The 21,649-nt window shown below is 45.0% G+C and overlaps 1 protein-coding gene across 9 annotated transcripts in view; it reads left to right on the forward strand.

Moving 5' to 3' along the window:
* The window catches only part of PHACTR1 (phosphatase and actin regulator 1), a 578,071-nt gene that overhangs the window by 541,785 nt on the left and 14,637 nt on the right, over positions 1–21,649 (forward strand). For 8 of the 9 annotated variants that reach the window (XM_050789316.1, XM_050789314.1, XM_050789313.1 and 5 more), the window contains one exon: positions 19,508–19,563. In XM_050789316.1, the coding sequence (XP_050645273.1) occupies positions 19,508–19,563 (56 nt within the window). Of the gene's footprint in view, positions 1–19,507; positions 19,572–21,649 lie in introns of those variants that run through there. The other variant, XM_050789320.1, reaches the window with a different exon arrangement.

The raw sequence follows: 21,649 nt of genomic DNA on the forward strand, positions 1-21,649 counted from the left end.
TGATTTGGGGCACACATTAAAAACCAACTGGGGTGGCTGGGTGCAGTGGCTCACGCCTGTAATCCCAGCACTTTGGGACGCCAAGGCAGGCAGATAGCCTGAGGTCAGAAGTTCAAGACCAGCCTGGCTAACATGGTGAAACCCTGTCTCTAGTAAAAATACAAAAATTAGCCAGGCATGGTGGCAGATGACTGTAGTCCCAGATACTCGGGAGGCTGAGGCAGGAGAATCACTTGAACCTGGGAGGTGGAGGTTGCAGTGAGCTAAGATTGCAACACTGCATTCCAGCCTGGGCAATAGAGCAAGACTCCATTACAAAAATAAAATAAGTAAAATAAAATAATTTTTTTAAAAAAACAACTGGGATATCCCAGAATTAATTGAGATACGTTGCAAACATTACAGGTTATGTATTTTTGTGACATGGAAAATTGTTATTTGTAAGTCATCTGAATATTTTTTGGCTTAGTCCTCTTAGTTGGAATATTGGGCCTAGTGTAACTCTCTACCCTTAAAGGGAAATGGTGCAAAGATCATCTAATCTGATTGCCATTATCTGTCACTGTTGATTGCCAGGATTGATGTGGTTATATGACTATCAAAGCAAATGTCTCCTTCCTCTTTGGATATCCTTTGTGTCTCAAATCTGAATACCTTCATCAAAAAGGAAGACGTTCTCTATCATGATCTTCCCATCAGTCAAGGTTCCAGCAGGAAACAGATGGTTCCTAATTATGATAACCTGAGGAGGGCTTATTTACAACAGAACTAATTATAAAGGTGTGGGCAGGCTTCAGAATCCTTCTCAACACAGAGCTGCAGGCTGCCTTAACCAACCAACCAGAGTTGACAAATGAACTGTACCTGTTTTTCAGTGTGACTCGTAGATTACTGTTAGTTGCATCTTCCCTAAGAGCCAAGAAAGCAATAGACTACTTATCTATTTTTATATAAAGACATTATAGATAGGCAGGAAATTCTCATATGCAACAAGTTAAGAGAGGACATAAATTCTGAACTGAGAAAGACCCACTTCTTAGCTGCCCAAGGCAGGAAACCAACACATCTCTGTATTAGTCCATTCTTGCACTGCTATAAAGATATGCCTGAGACTGGGTAATTTATAAAGAAAAGAGGTTGAATTGGCTTCTGATTCTGCAGGCTGTACAGGAAGCATAGCAGCTTCTGCTTCTGGGGAGGCCTCAGGAAGTTTCCAATCATGGCAGAAAACAAAGTGGGTGCAAGGTGTCATACATGCCAGGAACAGGAGCAAGAGGCAGTGAGGGGGAGATGCCACACACTTTTAAACAACCAGATCTCATGAGAACTCATTCACTATCAGGAGAACAGCACCAAGGGGATGGTGCTAACCCATTCATAAGAAACTACTCCCATCATTCAGTCACCTCCCACCAGGTCCCACCTCCAACACTGGGTATTACAATTGAACATGAGATTTGGGTAGGGACACAGATCCAAACAATATCATTCTGCCCCTGGTATCTCCCAAATCTCATGTCCTTCTTACATTGCAAAATAAAATCATTCGTTCCCACCAATCCCCAGTCTTCACTCATTCCAACATTAACTCAAAAGTCTCATCTGAGACAAGGCTGGTCCCTTCTGCCTATGAAACTGTAAAATCAAAAACAAGTTATTTACTTCCTAGATACAATGGGGGTATAGACATTGGGTAAATACTTCCATTCCAAAAGGGAGACATCAGCCAAAAGAAAGGGGCTACAGGCCCCATGTAAGTCCTAAATCCAGCAGGGCAGTCATTAAATCTTAATGCTCCAAAATCTCTTTTGACTCCATGTCCCACATCCCAACCATACTGGTGTGGATGGTGGGCTCCCAAAGCCTTGGCCAATGCTGCCTCTGTGGCTTTTCAGGGTTTAGCCTCCACAGCTGCCCTCATGGACTGATGTTGAGTGCCTGAGGCTTTTCTAGGCACAGGGTGCAAGCTGCCAATGGCTCTTCTGGGGCCTAGAGGACAGTGACCCTCTTCTCACAGCTCCACTAGGCAGTGCCCCAGTGGGGACTCTGTGTGGGGGCTCAACCCCACATTTTCCCTCTGTGCTCCCTAGTAGAGGTTCTCCATGAGGGCTCTGCCCCTGCAGCAGGCTTTTGCCTGGACACCTAGGCTTTTCCATACATCCTCTAAAGTATAGGCCTCAACTCTTGTACTCTGCACACCCACAGACTTACCACCATATGGAAGCCACCAAGGCATACAGTTTGCACCCTCTGAAGCAGCAGCCTGAGCTGTACCTGGGCCCCTTTGAGCCAAGGCTAGAGCTAGAGTGACTGAGATGCGGGGAGCAGTGTCCCAAGGCTGCACAGGGCAGTGGGGCCCTAGGCCTGGACCATGAAACCATTCTTCCTTCCTAGGCCTCTGGGCCTGTGATGGGAGGAGCTACTGTGAAGGTCTCTGAAATGCTTTCCAGGTCTTTTCCCCATTGTCTTGGCTATTAGCACTTGGCTCCTTTTTACTTATGCAAATTTCTGCAGCCTACTTGAATTCCTCCCCTGAAAACGGGCTTTTCTTTTCTACCACATGACCAGGCTGCAAAGTTTCCACTTTTACCCTGTTTCCCCTTTAAATATAAGTTCCAGTTTTAGGTCATTTTTTTTGCTCATGCAGGTGAGCATATATTGTTAGAAACAGCCAGGCTACATTTTGAATTTGGCTGCTTAGAAATTTCTTCTGCCAGATACTCTAAATCATCACTCTCAAGTTCAAAGTTCCACAGATCCCTGGGGCAGGGGCACAGTGCAGCCAAGTTTTTACTAAAGCATAACAAAAGTGACCTTTGCCCCAGTTCCCAATAAGTTCCTCATTTCCATTTGAGATTTCATCATCCTGGCCTTCACTGTCCATATCACTATGAGCATTTTGGTCACAGCCATGCAACCAGTCTCTAGGAAGTTCCAAATATTCCCTCATCTTCCTCTCTTGTTCTGAGCCCTACACACTCTTCTAATCTCTGTCCATTACCCAGTTCCAGAGTCACTTCCACATATCCAGGTATCTTTGTAGCAATACCCCACTCCTCAGTTTCAAATTTCTGCATTAGTCGGTTCTTGAACTGCTACAGAGAAATACCTGAGACTGGGTGGTTTTTAAAGAAAAGAGATTGAATTGGCTCCTGGTTCTGAAGGCTGTACAGGAAGCATAGCAGCTTCTGCTTCTGGGGAGTCCTCAGGAAGCTGCCAATCATGGCAGAAAACAAAGGGGGACTGAGGCATCTTACATGGCAAGAGCAGGAGCAAGAGAGAGAGGAGGTGGTGCCACGCACTTTTCAACAACCAGATCTTGTGAGAACCCATTCACTATCAGGAAAACAGCACCAAGGGAATGGTCCTAAACCATTCATAAGAAACCACCCCCATGATCCAGTCACCTCCCACTAGGCTGCACCTCCAACACTGGGTATTACAACTGAACATGAGATTTGCGTGGGGACACAGATCCAAACCATATCAATCCCTAACTTCATAGAGCTTTATTACACATCATAATCATCTAATTCCTACCCATCTAGCACCTTATCCGGAAAACATTCAACAGATATATCTTAAATCATATTGAATTGAGTAAAATTGAAATAAAATGAATACTAAATAAATGTTAAACCCATTGGTCTAAATTATAGCTATCGACTCCTGTGGGATCTTCTTATTTCCACAGGAGAGAAGACAAATCTCACTTTTCCCCTGTAGATGGAGGCTGATAATTTGCGCATGCTATTTCTTTCCTTATTGCTCAGTGACCTCTGTCTTCTCAGTAGAGTGATATGCAGGCTGTCTCCAAATCTTCACATCTCTCTAACCTTACACCTGCTTGCATGTCCACCCACCTATTGAAGCAGCCTCCTTCAACATTTTATGATAGCATCTAGAGCTGTTGTTCTCAAACTTTAGCATGCACATGCATCTCCTGGAGAGAGCTTGTAAAAACAGCACAGATGGCTGTGCCCCACTCTCAGACCTTCTGATTCAAGCCAGTGGTTTGCAGGTTAAAGAGCACCCAGGTGATGCTGATGCTGGGGTCCACGCTGTGAGAAGCACTGACTTGGGATTGTTCACAATCCTCACTGCAGGTTTGAATTACCTGGGAAGCTTAAAAAAAAAAAAAGAAATACAACAGGCTGGGCACAGTGGTTCATGCCTGTGATCCTAGCACTTTGGGAGGCCAAGGCGGATGGATCACCTGAGGTCAGGAGTTCGAGACCAGCCTGGCCAACACAGTAAAACCCCGTCTCTACTAAAAATACAAAAATTAGCTGGGCATGGTAGTGCATTGCCTGTAATTCCAGCTTCTAGGGGGGCTGAGGCAGGAGGATTGCTTGAACCTGGAGGCGGAGGTTGTAGTGAGCCGAGATCGTGCCACTGCACTCCAGCATGGGTGACAGAGAGACACCATCAAAGAAAAAAAAAGTTTTTTTCAAGTTACCAGAAATAGTATTTCATGCTTTGTACTTATTTTTAAAAGGGACTTTCACATCTAATTCTCCTTTGATCTTCCTGACAGTCCTACACAGCAGGTGGGTTAGATGCCATTATGACCATTTGTCATTAGTGAAAAGAGAAAACAGTGTCATTTTGACCATTTGTCAAAAGAGAAAACTGCTTAAGCTCTACTTTCATACATTCTGATTTAATTGATTAAGAATGCGGCCCAGGTTTAAGGTAACACAGGTTATTCTAAGGTGCTATGGGATTGAGAACCACTGACACAGAGACCATGGGAAACAGCAGAGATCAGGAAAAGAGACAAAAGGCCGTAGGAAGAGGACAAGCGATGGGTTCCAAGTTACAAGTTCAGTGTGGTTTTTGTTCCCACTAGTCTAGTGAAGTGTGATGATTAGCAGTGGTGTCCCTGCACCAGTTTTGCCTCAATCTCAGTCTTTTCCCTTGATCAGATCATGTTAAGCTTGTCGAAGACTCTGACAGAAGGTTATTTAAAAAATACTTTGTGCTCCTAGAAAGGTTAATTTTTTGCCAAAGGTACCTAGTAGAGCTCTTTATTGGAAAGGAGCAGGGAAAAGCAAAGGCTAAATTTTAGTTTTTAAGGTGTGAGGAGAAGCTAACAGCAAAAGATAAAACATGGTATGTATTTGATGGCAGAGCTTTTTAAACCATCTGTGCATGGCCATTCTTGCTGATGTTGTTTTTATATATAGCTCTCACTGAAGGTCTAGCCCAATTTCTGGCATCTAATACATGCAAGGATGGTTGGATGAGTTAAGCTAAAGGTGACCAAATCTCCTCAGTCACTTCAAAGTGGTGGAGCATTGGACATTTGTCTTTTATTCTGTATTTCTTAGCTTTCTGGCATCACATTGTTTTGGCACTCATTTTGATTGACTCTTCTTGTAAAAATAGCCTTGTTGAAATGACTATCTTAATTTCTGTTATAATTAACTATCTTAATTTCTGTTATAACAACTCAGATACTCTTTCAAAGTGGAATCATCCTGACATGGGGTTTATGTCCAATAATCCTAATAATACTGAAAGTGTTCACTGTGCAGGCTCTCAACTGTCTTACTGTCTTGTTTTGTAATGGATTTGATGCCTAGCAATACACACAATCCCATCGTTACTCCAAAAGTGATTTTCACTCAACATGACCAGCAATGTTAGAATGCTTTTTTGGATTATTATCTCACAGTGTCATATCTTAGCCACAGGCCATTGCACTGGGGCCATAGCCTCCAGAGAATAAAGCCAAAAATATTCTTTCAAGCGTAACCTGTTTACCTATTTCAGGTAAGGGATTTTTTTCAAGTTACCAAAAATAGTATTTCATGCTTTGTGCTTATTTTTAAAAGGGACTTTCACATCTAATGCTCCTTTGATCTTCCTGACTGTCCTACACAGCAGGCGGGTTAGATGTCATTACGACCATTTGTCATTAGTGAAATTGGGTGTGGAGGGGTAAGGGGCTGACTTGCGCTCAAGGGACCTGCTGTTGAGTGGTGCAGGCAGGCCAGGATGAGGGCCTCAGGGCCCCAGTCCATCTTCCTCTCTCTGTGCTCTCTCCTTTAGCCAGGCTAACTGTTCCTAGCTTGAGGGCAATGACAGAGAGAAATTTGAAAATCATTGATGGAAATGCCTGGGAAGAGCTGGGCGTGCGGATCAGTAGTATTAAGAGTTGTTCTGCTCAGTTTGCAGAGAGAAAAGGGCATAGTACTGAGGAATAAAAGCAAAACTGCTGTTCAGCCCTCCCAGCAGCCCCTCTTCTGTAGCAGGAATGCCTTCCCATAAGCCCAGCATTCTCATTCATCCCATGGGCACGACTCCAGGCGTGAGAGATTATTAATTTGTTTAACATAAAAAATCAAATGAGCCCCTATTATGTGCCAGCCGCTGTACTAAGTACTAAGAACACAGAGATAAATAAGATGTAATTTGTGGTTTTGGAGCATTCATAGTCCAACTGAGCAGATCTTCATGTACACAGGTATCATCAATGTAATGGATAAGGCCATCGTCAAAATGGGGAACTCCATAGACAGAACTACTACCTCTGCCTGATAGAATCAGAGGAGGCATCTCAGCTTCCTTAAACAGTGAATGTGCTACTGGGCTATCCTACTGTGCATAAGGGAGTGAAGGTAAATGAGGCATTGTGGCCAGGGTGTGGTGTGGAGTGAATTCAAGCATTATTCTTAGTGCAATGTCAGGTGGTAGAAGGCTGTTAGCAGAGGAATAAAACAACCAAGCTATGTCCTCCCTGCTTCCCAACTTCTCCTCTGCCCCTTCTTAGCACTAAAATACTAGGAAGTTTGACCAGGACTGGCAGTTAAAGCATTCTCTTTATTCCATCACACAAAGATGAAAAAGCTGAGGCTTAGAGAGGAATGCCATCTCATTCAAGATCTCACACTTGTTAAACAGCAGGCTGACCCAAGCTGGTGACGGGCATGCATCATACTGCCCAAAGCCACTCTGAAGGATAGGGCACCCCTGGGCTTTTTATCACACCTGAGATCTGCTAAGTAGCAGAAACTGGGAAATACGAAGAGGAAAATAGGAGACTATTAGTCAAAGGTATCATATAATAGAGAAAGGTTTAGTAAAATAAGGGCTCTAAAAGGCCACTGGATTAGACAATTAAATCATTGATGACCCTATCAAGAACTGATTCAGTAGAGCAGGGCTTCTCAATCTAAGCACTGTGGATGCTTTGGATTGAATGATCTTTGCGGTGGGGGCTGTCCCATGCAATGGAGGATGTTTAGCAGCACCCTGGCCTCTATCTACTGGATGCCAATAGCACCCTCTCAATTCAGACATTACCAAATGGATCCTTGGAGCTAAAACCGCCCCTGCTGAGGACCAGCACAGTAGAGCTGTGTGAACAGAAGCCAGACTGGAGGGTTACTGAGGCCTCAAACCTGGACCACCCTTTCGAGAGGTCTGGCAGCCAAGAGCAGACAAGTGAGAAGCATGAGCTGGAGAAGGAGGCTGGTTGTAAGAGGACAGCTTTGTTCATTTGCTATTGTTTTAATGAGTTTTATTTCTAATGGAGAATATATTTGTTTGCCCTAAGGAAAGAAGCAAGAAAGAGGTAAAGGTTAAAGGTAAGGGAAAGTCACGGAGTAGCATCCATTTAATTATTTCACAAACATTAAGCATCTCCAGTTACCAGACCCTGTGCCAGGCTCTGCAGATGTCATGGTGAACAAGTGAGAGGTTCCTTGTTCAAAAAATCAAAAATATTGAAAAGTTTGAAATGGCAACGGAGCATTAAACCCCAAGCACGAAGCCCTTCTGTGCAGGGGTGGAGTGGGAGGGTGTTCTGTGCACCTGCTCAGATCCTATGCACAGGAAGCCATCCCTGGTTGTGAGTGAGGCAGAGGTGGCCCTGGCCTCACGGAGCATAAGCCTCATTGTCTGGTGAACAGGATAGACAATAAATGGAAGTGTAACAAGCACTGGGGTATGGAACATGCAAGAATATTGTTGCACACTGTAGCACACCTAAACCAAGAGATTAGCAGACTGAGGAAGTGATACTGAAGCTTTAAGCTGTAACGTTCGGGATTATCGTCGGTTAGCCAGACAGAGAGGAAGGAAAAGAATGGTAAGGCTATGAGGAAGGGCATGCAAATCTGGAAGGAACCAAGAAGAGATGGTTCTGGGTGAAGGACAGGATGGGCAGATTCTTGACAGGTAGCCAGATCATGAAGAATCTTTCAGAACATTGAGTGTTTTGACTCTGTCCTGTGAGCACTGTAAAGGCATACTTACTTTTCAAGCACAGAGTGGTATGATCAGATCAGTCCCTTAGACAGATCATTCTTTATGGGCTGGAGGAGGACCAGAGTGGGATAGGCTGGCAGCAACTGGGAGAGATGCTGACGGGCTGCTTTCCCAAGGTGGTGGTGGATGGAATCAGAGATGGTGTGGATACAGGACTCTTGGTAGTTGATTGACCATTAAGAGTGAAGTTCAGAGAGGATGATTCCCAGTTTCATGGCCTGGACATCTCATTGGGACTCCATGCAAGACTACTTGGAGAGGAAGACGTATGGGGGAAGAAGATGAATTAATTCATTTGGGACCCTTGAAGTCTGATGGCCCATAGGAGTACAAGACAGCAGTTAGAAGGTGGCCAGGAACTCAGAAACATGACTGGAGGTTTAGATTTTGGAATCGTGAGCATATTGATGCTTTGGAAGTCACGAGTGTTGATGAGATCATCCAAGGAGCATGTGTGGCATCTGAACTGGTGGGATCTGGGTTAAATAGCTACTAAGTGAGCATCTATTATGCTCTCTATGCTCTCTTAGGAACTGGGGATGTAGTAATAACCAAGGCTGGACAGAAATGCCCCAATCCTCATGGAACTCACAGGTTCTCAGGAGGAAGTTTCCAAAGGATATAGAGGGGATAGAATTCAGCGCTTCTCCCTTTCCCCTGATCCCACCAAGTCCATCTACGCTTGTTCAGTCTTCCATCTAGGATACCTCTTAGAAAACCCCATCTCCTCCTACTTTTAGAGAGAGGACCTTATTTTCTGTCATTCTCCATGAGGACTTTTGCATTTCCTCTTTCCATCTGTCTGAAAATGCAGTTACCTTCCTCTGGTGCTGAGTTGCAGAAAACCCAAGTTAATTCTGTTTTTCCTTTGTCCTGAAATGCAGATACGGTTTCAGAGATCCAGACTTTAAAATCAAGGCCCTCAAAACAATAAGCAGTTGTAAATGCTAATGAAAGCTGTGACCTTGGTGTTCTGGAACTGGCAGAAAGCCCATTAGCTCTCTGCAGCAGAACTAATCTCTGTCGGCCTCAACAAGCCAGACCAACAAAACCTACAAGGGTTTTGTCACTTCTCTAGGGAGATGCTGTAATATGCAAAGACAATGCTACCTGCTCTGCATACATTTAAAGCATTTTGCCACTACATTCTCTACCAGTCTTCTTTTTCCAAGGTCAAAACTGAAGTGTCCTTTATTTTGGGCTTTTATTGTTTTGTTTTGTTTTGTTTTCAGTCTTTCTATGCAAAAAAGAAAACTTCAATTTATTTGATTATTTCTTATGCTCAGCAGTAGAGACAGCAGTGTTCAGACTGAAAAAAAAGGCAAGATCCATTCTTAAATTTTTAAAGAAAATAGAAGGCTCACATATGGCAATTGATGGCACGTGGCATTTAAACAGGAACCCAGAGATTTTTCAGTTCACTGTAAATGGAGAATCATTTAGCCATAGTCCATGGTAAAGAAAAAACCATTTGAGGCATGGAAACCATTTTGCCGCTCAGACATATTTTATAAACCAGGGTCACATATATAGTAGTAGCAAAGCTACTTAAGATCACTTGAAAGTACATTAAACATTTAATTTTGGATGATTCATTTTCTATAAAAATTTATCTCCAAAAATCATTGCCTTTGACACCTAGCAAAGTGATCATGTTTAGATATATAGTCAGGAATTGTTTTTAATTTAATGTTAGTTTTAAGCAGATACAACTAGTGAAATCTACTGGCAAGATAGGAACAAAGGAGATACAATAAATTCAGAAGGCGTCTTGACTTTGATTCTTGGAGTTATCAGCTCCTTGGGATGATTGATACAGGTGACCACGTCATTGTGCTCTGCTGCTCAGTTTTCTGTGTTAACCAATACTTAATAGATGCACCAGGTACATCAATCATCAAATGAGCCAAGCAGATGGCTGCTTTGCTTGGTGAAGACGGCAAGATGCCCTGGGTGTCCCCTGAAAACTTTGATGACTAGAATTCCAAAGCTGGAGCTTTATGCCTTGGGTTTGTAAATTTGTCTCTGTTCAAAGACAAATCTCCCAATGAAAAGTAAAATTTTAAACTAAAATAAGTCATCTTCAACTTGAATGAATAAGCAAAAGCTATCAATTTGGAACTCCTCTATAATTCCAATACTGAACATTGCAAATCTACATACAACCCACTCTGTCCTGCTTCCCCACTGTCCCAGTAGAAAGAGCTGTTCCTCTTCTACTCAAAAATAACGCCACCCCATCCCTTGGATCCCAAGCCCTCCTACCTTCTCAGGACTCGTGCACTATCAATTGGGCCTCTTCCTTTTTATTTATTTATTTTTTTTTTTGAGGCGGAGTCTGGCTCTGTTGCCCAGGCTGGAGTGCAGTGGCCGGATCTCAGCTCACTGCAAGCCCCGCCTCCCGGGTTCACGCCATTCTCCTGCCTCAGCCTCCCGAGTGGGCCTCTTCCTTTTTATGTATTCAGCTTCTCCCTCCACCCCCCGCCATCTAATCTGGATTCTTTCCATTAAACATGCCCCATTTTCTTCCATTAAAAAATAAAATTTGGGCCAAGTGCGGTGGCTCATGCCTGTAATCCCAGCACTTTGGGAGGCTGAGGTTGGGTGGATCACCTGAGGTCAGGAGTTCGAGACCAGCCTGGCCAACATGGCAAAACCCCCATCTCTACTAAAAATACAAAAATTAGCTGGTGTGGTGGCACGTCCCTGTAATCCCAGCTACTCGGGAGGCTGAGGCAGGAGAATCACTTGAACCTGGGAGGTGGAGGTTATAGTGAGCCGAGATGGTGCCACTGCACTCCAGCCTGGGACACAGAGTGAACCCTCGTCTGAGATAAAAATACAATACAATTTGGCCAGGTGTGGTGCTTATAGCAGTAATCCCAGCACTTTGGGAGGCCAAGACAGGAGGACAGCTTGAACCCAGGAGTTTGAGACTGGCCTGGGCAGCATAGAAAGACCCATCTCTACCAAAAATTAAAAATTAGCTAGACATGGTGATGCATGCCTATAGTCCCAGCTGCTCAGGAGGCTGAGGTGAGAGGATCACTTGAGCCCGGGAGGTTGAGGCTGCAGTGAACCAAGGTGGTGCCACTGCACTCCAGCTTGGGTGACCATGTGAGGCCCCATCTCTGGGAAAAAAAAACAATAAAATAAATAAAATAAAATTCCACCACAGCCTCCTTCACTTCTACTTCTCTCACCCCTTTCAAAGCCAGGCTTCGTGGCCGAGTCCTTCACCTTCGGTGCATCCATTTTCCCACTCCTGTCCTCAGCCCTCTCCAATCTTGTTTCTCTTCCTGCCACCCCACTGAAGGGGCTCTAGTAACAGCCTCCATGGTGCTAAACCCAGTGGGCATTTTTTTTCAGGCCTCATCTAACCTTACAGCAGCTCTCAGCACTCTTTGTGGGCCATAGCTATTGTCTTACTGTTAACGAAAAGATTGACACACAGGTCAAAGCACATAGCACTTATTTGGGAGACAAAGAATGGCAGTTGGGGTCCACCGGATCAGGGCAGCCCTGAAGAGTGCCCCACAAAGCTGGCTGCAGGAGAGAATTTTTAAAATAGAGGATTGTCACAAAAAGTTATCTTCAGAAGTAGTTCATTGGCCAGGCAGAAATCCTAAATCACAAAGCCGTTGTGATTGGTTAGTTAATGAGGGTACTCTCAGCTGAGGTGCTGAAGGCCAGCAGATGCTGACTTCAGTTGTTTCACCGAGTCTACTGGAACATCCCCTGGTTTGACCTTCAGCAGGTGTGAGTGTGATCCTCTTCGACTCCACTTCAGAAAGCCTTAGCATTAGTAACTATATTTTCTTTCCCATTACGTTGCTTCCATGATATGACATTTTAGTCCTTATGCTATCTCCAAGAACTGCCCCTCCCCAGAATCCATGGCAAGTTCATCCTCCTTAGTCCACGCATTAAATACTGGAATTCTGCAAGGTTCCATCCTAAGCCCTCTCCTCTTCCCATTCTCTAGTCTGTCCATACTCATGGCTTCAAATATTGTCTATATTGCAGACTAGTCTCAGATTTCTATCACTGGCCTAGTCCTCTCCTCTCCACTGAGCTAAACGTATCCTGCTGCCTACATGACAGCTTCATTCACATGTCTCAGGAGCATTCTGATATAACAGATCCAAACTCAAATTCATTATTTTCTTCTACTCTTCCTTCACAAATGCCCTGGTTCTCTTGCAGTGCCCCTGCCTCAGTGAACAGCATTCCCATCCATCTAGTCGCAATAGTTAGAAAACCTAAGGAGATATCCTGTACACCTGCTTCTTCCTGTCCATTCATGTATGCTGTGGCTACATGACTTCCTAAGAGCTTGCACATCACCGCCACGGCCTCGCCCAAGCCTCCACCATCTCTTACCAGGTGTGCCAAGCCTCCCGAAGCCTCTCCTCAGGTTGCCTCTTGCTTCCTCCAATCCCTTCTCTGTATAACAACCAGCGTGATCTTTTTCCACTGTAAGTCTGATCATTTCATTCACTCCTCCCCTCCCACACCCTAAAACTTAAACTTTTCAGCGGTTTCACATTGCTCCTAGAAAAAGAAGATCAAAGTCCTAGAAGCAGCTGTATTAGGCCATTCCCACACTGCTATGAAGAAATACCTGAGACTGGGTAGTTTATAAAGAAAAGAGGTTTAATTGGCTCACAGTTCTGCAGGCTGTACAGGAAGCATGATGCTGGCATCTGCTTCCGGTGAGGCCTCAGGAAGCTTCCAGTCATGGTGGAAAACAAAGGGAAAGCAAGGTGTCTTACATTGGAGGAGCAGAAGCAAGGGGGAAGGGTCTACACACCTTTAAACAACCAGATCTCGCGAGAATGCACTCACTCTCACCAGAACAGCACCAAGGGGTTGGTGCTAAACCGTTCATGAAAAACTACCCCCCATGATCCAATCACCTCCCACTAGGCTCCACCTCCAACACTGGGGATTACAATTCAACATGTGATTTGGGCGGGGACACAGATCCAAATCACACCCACAGCATCTGGCCCCTGCCCTCCTTCCCACCAACCTTCTCTCCTTCCTCTCTGCCCAGAGAGAGCGTCCTTCTTCCATCCCTGAGCTCTGAGCACAGTGTCGCTTCCTCCTGGAAGCCTTTCCTGACCTTCCGATTTGGTCAGATCCAGAGATCCCTGCACCAAGTACCTCACCATGGAAGCCCTTACTCCAGCTACATTTTACATTCATTTCTGTGACTGTTTGATTAATGGCTACCCCCCATCCTCTTCCAATCTTCTCTGTTCCAGAAGGGCAGGGACTGGTTTTGCTCATCACTGTACCCTGGTACCTAACATAGAACCTGACACAGCACTGGCACTAATAAGTAACTTGCTAAATGAATGAATGGGTTTACATTTGAATGTAGCTGAGTCTCTGGCACCCATTTCTAAAACAAGTCTTGACAGGAATGAGATAGAGCAAGAGTGATGACAGAATTCTAGGAACTCGAGAGGGGAGGACTCCAGGGAGTAGAGTCAAGGCAGAACCACAGACACTTTATCTCCTTCACAGTTTTGCCTTGTGCCCAGCCAGCCCCACTTCCGTGTGGCTGCTGAATGGTTTTTGTCTGACTCAGCTCTTGATGGCCAACTGAGATGCTGCAAGAATGAACAGTGCCTTCCACATGGGCAGTGAAAGTCTAAGTCATGCCCAACTTGCTTGTTGTTTTGAGGATATTTTATTACACGCCAGTCCTTGGAAACTGCTGATCCAGTTTTACCTCGTACATTGTAATCACCGATGTGCACCTCTGGGCTGTGATCATCTTAAAAACGTGCCTGGCCTCCAGGTGGCCCCTGGTTCCTGTTGGGTAGATTGGCGGATGAAAGACTTAGGAAAACAAAAATTGGAATTCTTATCATTTGATGATCTCATCCAGCGTCTCAAACTCAGAGGCCCTCGGGGGTCCAGGAATGATCTGAAAAAAAAAAAAAAAAAAAAAAAGCAGGACAGATGCGAGCATGCTCACCTGTACTATCTAAGTGAGGCCTGGGGAGTGGGCTAATTAGATCACACACACTCTGTCTAAAGGCATTCAGGCTCAAAAAAAGTGAAACCAGCTGGGCTCAGTGGCTTATGCCTGGAATCCCAGCACTTTGGGAGGCCAAGGTGGGTGATCACTTGAGGTCAGGAGTTTGAGACCAGCCTGGCCAACATGGTGAAACCCCATGTCTACTAAAAATACAAAAATTAGCTGGGCATGGTGGCACGCACCTGTAATCCCAGCTACTTGGGAAGCTGAGGCAGGAGAATCGCTTGAACCCAAGAGGTGGAGGTTGCAGTGAGCTGAGATTGCAGCACTGCACTCCAGCGTGGGCAACAGGGCAAGACTCCGCCTCAAAAAAAGAGAGAAAAAGTATAACCTCTGAGCATGCCAAAGAGAACTGATAGAGTCAAATCCAGTGCACCAGACATCAGTTTGCAACCTCTGACTTAAAGTACCGTGGTTATGGCAGACAAAATATTGACTACCCTTCCACAAGACGTCCACATATTCATCCCCAAATCTATGAATATGTAACCTTCCAGGGCAAAGGAGACTTTGCAACTGGAATTCGGTTAAAAATCTTGAGATAAAGATTAAATGAATGAACATATGTACAGTGCTTGGAACCACACCCTTACATTATAGGCATTAAATCAGCCTTAGCTTATTAAATTAGTATTTATTATTTGCAGAGAAAAGAACACAGGCCTAGCAGGATCCGATACCTTGTCCGAGGTAAATAAGTTCAGAGCAGAGCCAGGACTAGAACCCAAATCTTCTAGCTCCTGAGCTACTTAGTGCTTTGTCATTACAATGCCACCATATCATTTTCTTCCCAAATCTCATTTTCAAGGTCAAACTAACTATAGCACAGGCCCTTCTGGCGCGCTCAGCTGCATTTTATAGCGATGATTAGTCTTGATGTTCTCAGTCGCTTTCCAGAGAAATAAAACATAAACAGAGGACCTCATTTGAAATTATGGGTGTTTGACTATAAAGCAGCCTAGTTAATAACAGAATTTTCTCGGATCAGAGTCTAGTCACTCAGTTTCACCCCCTCCAAATATGACCACCCATTTAAAAAAAAAGGGGGCCACTACAGAGCCAGTTGTCATGTTCAGTGATGAGATCAATGGGATGGCACTGTCAAAGCTGATGAGGAAACAGTGTAGTCTGCAGACACTTTGCATAAGACTCTGAAACACTGGCCTGACCTCCAAGATGTAGGCGCCACCCGCATTTACAAGGCTTTCTCAAAACATAGTGCCCCCAAAACTTAGCTCGACTTAAAGCCTGGGTATTACCAAACCATTCCATAAAAGTGGCTCCCATCCCTTATAAAAGCAGCAAGTATTTTTAGGGAAAATAAACTGGCAGGTGAGAAAGAGCTGTTAAGATCTTTCAACGTGGAGTCGGTAAGCTGCATTCCAGACCTCTGACACCGGCTCACTCAGTTGTATAATCACCATTTTCCTCCTGCAGCATGAGAATGCTATTTTAGAAAGGACTCAAACGATGCTGCATCCAAATTTAGACCCTCTAATATTGTGAATTTCCAAATACACAGCTGGCCCTTGTCAATGGGGATGAAAAATGTCTTAATGGGATTGCAAAGAAAAAAAACAAACTTTGGGTGCAGCGGCTCACGCCTGTAATCCCAACACTTTGGAAGGCTGAAGCAGGTGGATCACCTGAAGTCAGGAGTTCAAGACCAGCCTGGCCAACATGGTGAAACCCTGTCTGTACTAAAAATACAAAAAATTAGCGTGGGGCATGGTGGCGCGCACCTGTAATCCCAGCTACTCAGGAGGCTGAGGCAGGAGAATCGCTTGAACCTGGGAGGCAGAGGTTGCAGTGAGCTGAGATCACACCACTGCACTCCAGCCTGGGTAACAAAAGCTAAACTCCGTCTCAAAAAAAGGAAAAAACAACAACTTTTTTCACTCTACTCTCACACTTAGCACACTTGCGTGACCCCACACACTTCTGTGTGACACAGTTCCCCATACACCAAGCAATTCTCCAGCAGACACGAACTAGGCGTCCTGTAATTCCATTTGATTCTGTCCCTTTTACTGGGATAGCGTCAGATTACACAGGTTAAGGACTCAGTCCCACAGAACTGCCCCCCACTTCAGATGCCAATACCAAGTCGCAGGTTGTCACCGATACTTACGACCCACTAGCTGTAAATTGGGATTCTCACAACTCCCTCTTTGTGTTTAAATAATTTGCTAAGACTACTCACACAGAACTCAGGGAAACACTTACTTTACCAGTTCCTTACAGAGGTTACAGATGAACAGCCAGATGAAGAAATGGACGGGGCAAGGTATTGGGGGACAGAGGCAGAGCTTCTGTGCACTGTCCAGGTGCCACCCTCCCAGCAGTGGCCCCCAGCCCTGTGGTCAGCCACCAGGAAGCTCATCTAATCTTGTGGTTCAAGAATTTCCATAGAACTTCACCTCCAGCCCCCTACCCTCCCGCTTCCCAGCTGAAAGCTCCACGCCTCTAACCATGTAGTCTTTCTAGTAGCCAGCCCCATCCTAAGTCACCTAATTGGCACAAACTCTGGTGTGATCCAAAGGGACTCATTCCAAGTAACAAAATACACTCCTGACACTCCGGAAATTCCAAGCATTTTAGGTGCTCTGTGATAGGAACTGGGTCAAAAACAAATGTTTTATATTATGCCATGGGGATATTTTGAAAAGGAATAATAAATATGAAAATGTTCTTATACTCTTAAAAACACTTTGGAATGCAATTTCCAACAGTTTCAGGGTACTGTAGGTTTGACAGGCAGGTATATGACCAAAAATCCTTTCTCTGGCCGGGCGCGGTGGCTCAGGCCTGTAATCCCGGCACTTTGGGAGGCCGAGACAGGCGGATCACGAGGTCAGGAGATCGAGACTATCCTGGCTAACATGGTGAAACCCCGTCTCTACTAAAAACACAAAAAACTAGCCGAGCGAGGTGGCGGGCGCCTGTAGTCCCAGCTACTCGGGAGGCTGAGGCAGGAGAATGGCGTAAACCCAGGAGGCGGAAGCTTGCAGTGAGCTGAGATCAGGCCACTGTACTCCAGCCTGGGCGGCAGAGCGAGACTCCGTCTCAAAAAAAAAAAAAAAAAAAAATCCTTTCTCTGACATTGTATTAGGCCATTCTTGCATTACTATAAAGGAATACTTCAGACTGGGTAATTTATAAAGAAAAGAGGTTTAATTGGCTCATGGTTCTGCAGGCTATCCAGGCAGCATGGCCCTGGCATTTGCTTGACTTCTAGGGAAGCCTCAGGAAGCTTCCAAGGTGAAGGAGAGGAAGGCACATCACATGGCAAAAGCAGGAGCAAGAGAGAGAGTGGGCAGGGAGTTGCCACACGCTTTTTGTTGTTGTTGTTGTTGTTGTTGTTGAGACAGAGTCTCACGTTGTTGCCCAGGCTGGAGTGCAGTGGCACAATGTCGACTCACTGCAACCTCCACCTCCCAGGTTCCAGCACTTCTCCTGCCTCAGCCTCCCAAGTAGCTGGGATTACAGGCATGTGCCACCATGCCCGGCGAATTTTTGTGTTTTTAATAGAGACAGGGTTTCGCCACAAAGTTTTAAATGACCAGATATTGCAAGAACTCCCTGTCAAGAAGACAGAACCAAGCCATGAGGGCTCCCCATCCAAGCGCCTTACACCAGGCCTCACCCCAAGCAATGGGGGTTACCATTCAACATGAGACAAATATCCAAACTATATGAGACATTGAAGCCCATTCCCTATATAGGATATGTGGTAGTGACACGGGAATGTCACAGAAGCAATTGATTCTGGCCTAATGCAATAAAGAAAAACGCAAATGACAACAAGCTTTGAATTAAAAATATAGTCCTTTCTGGGAGATTGAGTCCAGGACTCCCTTGGATACCAAAATCCAAGGATGCTCAAGCCCCTTGTATGAAATGGCTTAGTATTTGCAAAAAAACTACGCATACCCTCCCATATCCTTTAAATCATCTCTAAATTACTTATATCTAATACAAGATAAATGCTATATCAGTAATTATTAGACTATTGTTTTTGTTTGTATTTTTAAAATATTTTCCATCTGCAGTTGGTAGAACCGAAGAATGTGGAATTCATGGATACAGAGAACCAACTGTAGTTATGTTTGGAGACTTCATTGACTTATATTTTCACTCTAGGATCTCTCTTCAGATTTTAAGATGTGAACATCTTGCCAACTATGGACACCAGTTTCTAATACCCAGGGAGGAACTGCAACTTCCGTAACTAGGAGAGCATCCTCTCTATCCCTTAGATCCCAGTAGAGGAGTCTGAGAAGCCTAAAATTTCCTCTGCAATGATTCAGTCTTTCACACACCTCATCCCAGTGGGTGAAGTGGAATGCTGGATAATTGCAGCGTTGTTAAATAATTACCAAAACTTCAAAGGTACAGACGTCTCTGTTCCTGCTCAGGCTCCTGAGTCCGTGTCAGTCATTCCTGGGACCTAATGCAGGCATTCCCCCCTCGGATGCCATGCCCGTTCCCTGGCTACTTCTGTCACTACGTGCCATCCACTGCCTGTCCCTGCCTCCACGCATTGCATCATTGCAGGCTCATGCCCTGGCTATGATGCTTCACTTACGGTGGCTAAATTTCATGCCTGGCCACAGGAGTGTCATTTCTGTGCCTTTGCCACTCATGTCCTCTAAGGCTCTGGAATAAGAGGAGCAGGACCAAAAGAAGAGCAGCCGTTGTTCTCTGCAGACACACTCTCACATGTCCCCGAGGCCACAGGCCTCTTTATGTTCTAACTGAGTCTGCAAAGAAGACGCACAAGACAGGCTTTAGCCTCAAGGGAGGGAGAGGCAAGAGGCCACAGTCCCCAAGTTAGGAGGCCACAAGGAAAGAAAAGGACTTCTGTGAAGACAAGAGTCCCGTCTAAGTTGCAGTCCACTTGCCTGGGGCCACTGGAGGAGACGGGGCTGGGGAGGGGCCGCTGCGGGAGGAGGGCGGGGGTCAGCGGCTGTGACATGACGCACGTGCCTCTCCTGGGCTTGAAATTGAGGAACTGAGGAGGCGGTGGTGGCGAGAGTCAGTCTTTCAGAGCACAGGATGGAACAAGAACTCCAGCCACTGACTCTGTCTCATGTATCTGCAAGGGCCGAGGAGATTAATGACCCAAGGAGGCTATGATATGGTCCAAAAACTTTTCCTGGATTTTTTCCGTAGGCGGCTGAGCCAGAGGCCAACTGCGGAAGAACTGGAACAGAGGAACATTTTGAAACGTAAGTGACTAAGCCCATGGCAATCCCTGATGTTTTGTGGCGGCTTTTGTTATTATTTAATGGTAGGCCACGAGGTTTCTACCTTGCGCCTGTGCGGAAAGCACTGAAAACCTTTCTAACGGTTGAGGCTTCCTCCGTGTGTGTTAGAACACCAAAGATGACCTCCCCAAAGAGAAGGCAAATTTTATTCCACTTTAGAAGCTCACAGGCGGCAGGCAGAGCCTTCCTTTTAGTGAGTTGTAAAGTCAGAGAGAAGCTGAAAAATTAGAGTGAGACCACTTATTATTTAATGATTTTTGGGAGTAGGGTCAACTTTAAACCAAAATTGGCTTGAAAATGGAGACTGTGATATGGGCGGCTAATGGCCATTTGAACTGAGACTAGAAAGCATGACTTTGCATTGCAGCTGGCTGCTGTTGATAAAAATCCCTCATCCCTTTGAACGTTAAATTTAAAGACTAAGAAAGCATTTCCAAGTGGAGTGCTTCATGTCTGTCTCTCAGGATTCCCACAGCTGGTCCCGGGCATGCCTGTCTGATGGTCTCATTCGAGGAAAACTGCCTTTCACCATTGCTGCAGACAGAAAAATATAAATGAGCCCCTTGTTTGGTTTAAGACACAGAGACATTTGAATATGTACAGAGGATCCACTTGGTGCTTTAAAAAAAAAAAAGGATACAAAATACTAAAACAGATCAAGCATTTGATGGACACCAGTATGCGTCAGTTTAGTGGTGGATATTAAATAACTTAAAAATCAAACCATTCCATTCAGTCATTGCTACCATTCTCACCAACATTGCCTCAAGATAGTGAACAAATATTTCTGGCTTAATTCATGACCCTGTTCCCCCTACCCCACAACACACTTCTAATTTCTCTCCAGAAAAGAAAGATATATACTACGCAGAGTTTTCTAGAAATGCTATGGTATACAGACTGACTCCTCACCTCCCCCAGCTCCCCCGCCCCCCGTGCCCAGTAAATCATATGCAACCGCAGTGTGAGTTTGCCGGGAATTTCCACTGTAACCACACTAAAATATTCTTGACTTTACCTTTCTACTGTGCTCACTGTGGCCTTGTGACTTGCTCGGTATTTCGTAGTCTGCTGATGGTCGGTGCTGAGTTCCGCTCTGATGGGGAGGCCTGTTGCCTACAGCACCCACCCCCACCCGACACCCCCGCATGTCCGCTTATGTCAACCCGGCCTTTATCAACATCTTGCCTCCCATCCCCATGCCAGCCACCACTTCCTCAACTCTCAGTGGAAGTTATTTTCAGGACTGGGCCTTCCTCGGTCCTCGGGGAACCCTAAGCATTGCCTAGGTCTCTAGGAATGTGCGTTTATTTTTTTTCTGCCCAAGGGGTATCCTTCAAAGTTTCCAAGCTTAATATTCTATAGAATGAATTTAGAGCTTTTTCAAAGGATTTCCAAGGTCAGGGAAGCATTTGGCCTGTATGATGTCTTCCTTTCTGCCCCAATCTGGTACCTGAGCGATTATAAACTTCGTTGTTGGAGAGAAAGATAAACAGCCAGGTGAGCTGGTACAACTTACTCACAGCCCCCTGCTGTACTTGTGGCCTCTGACCTGAGGCCTAAACTCAAAGAAGCTAAAAGCCTCCGGGGATTATTTAGGTTTCAGAAAATAGTGCTTATCACACCGGGAATACGGTTTCTGCAAAGAGATCTAAAATCCCCTAGCTCAGCTCTGGGTTCTCTCAAAGGCATCAGATCCCCTCTGTGGCTTGTCCAGATCCCTGGGAGACCACAGGTCCTTTGAGCTTGGGTTTTCACCGCCATCAAGCAGGGAACTTAGATTCAGGGAACCAAAAAGGAGTTGTGAAAGATGGTTCCCATGGTTCTCTTTTATTCTCTTCCCTAATCCCTCTTGTCCCGGCCACCTAGTTGCAAGTTAAAGAACTACTTGACCAATTCAAACAGATGGATCATTTCATAGTTTTGAAACTTTTCAGAAATCAACTGTTTTCCCATAGGTTCTTATTTTTCCCTGTATTCTGGAACTATGTTCTCCTAAATATTTTTTTAAATTTAATCTATCGCGATTGTTAAACAAACAAACAAA

This window comes from Macaca thibetana, chromosome 4 (genome assembly GCF_024542745.1).
Source record: "Macaca thibetana thibetana isolate TM-01 chromosome 4, ASM2454274v1, whole genome shotgun sequence".
Classification (NCBI taxonomy): domain Eukaryota; kingdom Metazoa; phylum Chordata; class Mammalia; order Primates; family Cercopithecidae; genus Macaca; species Macaca thibetana.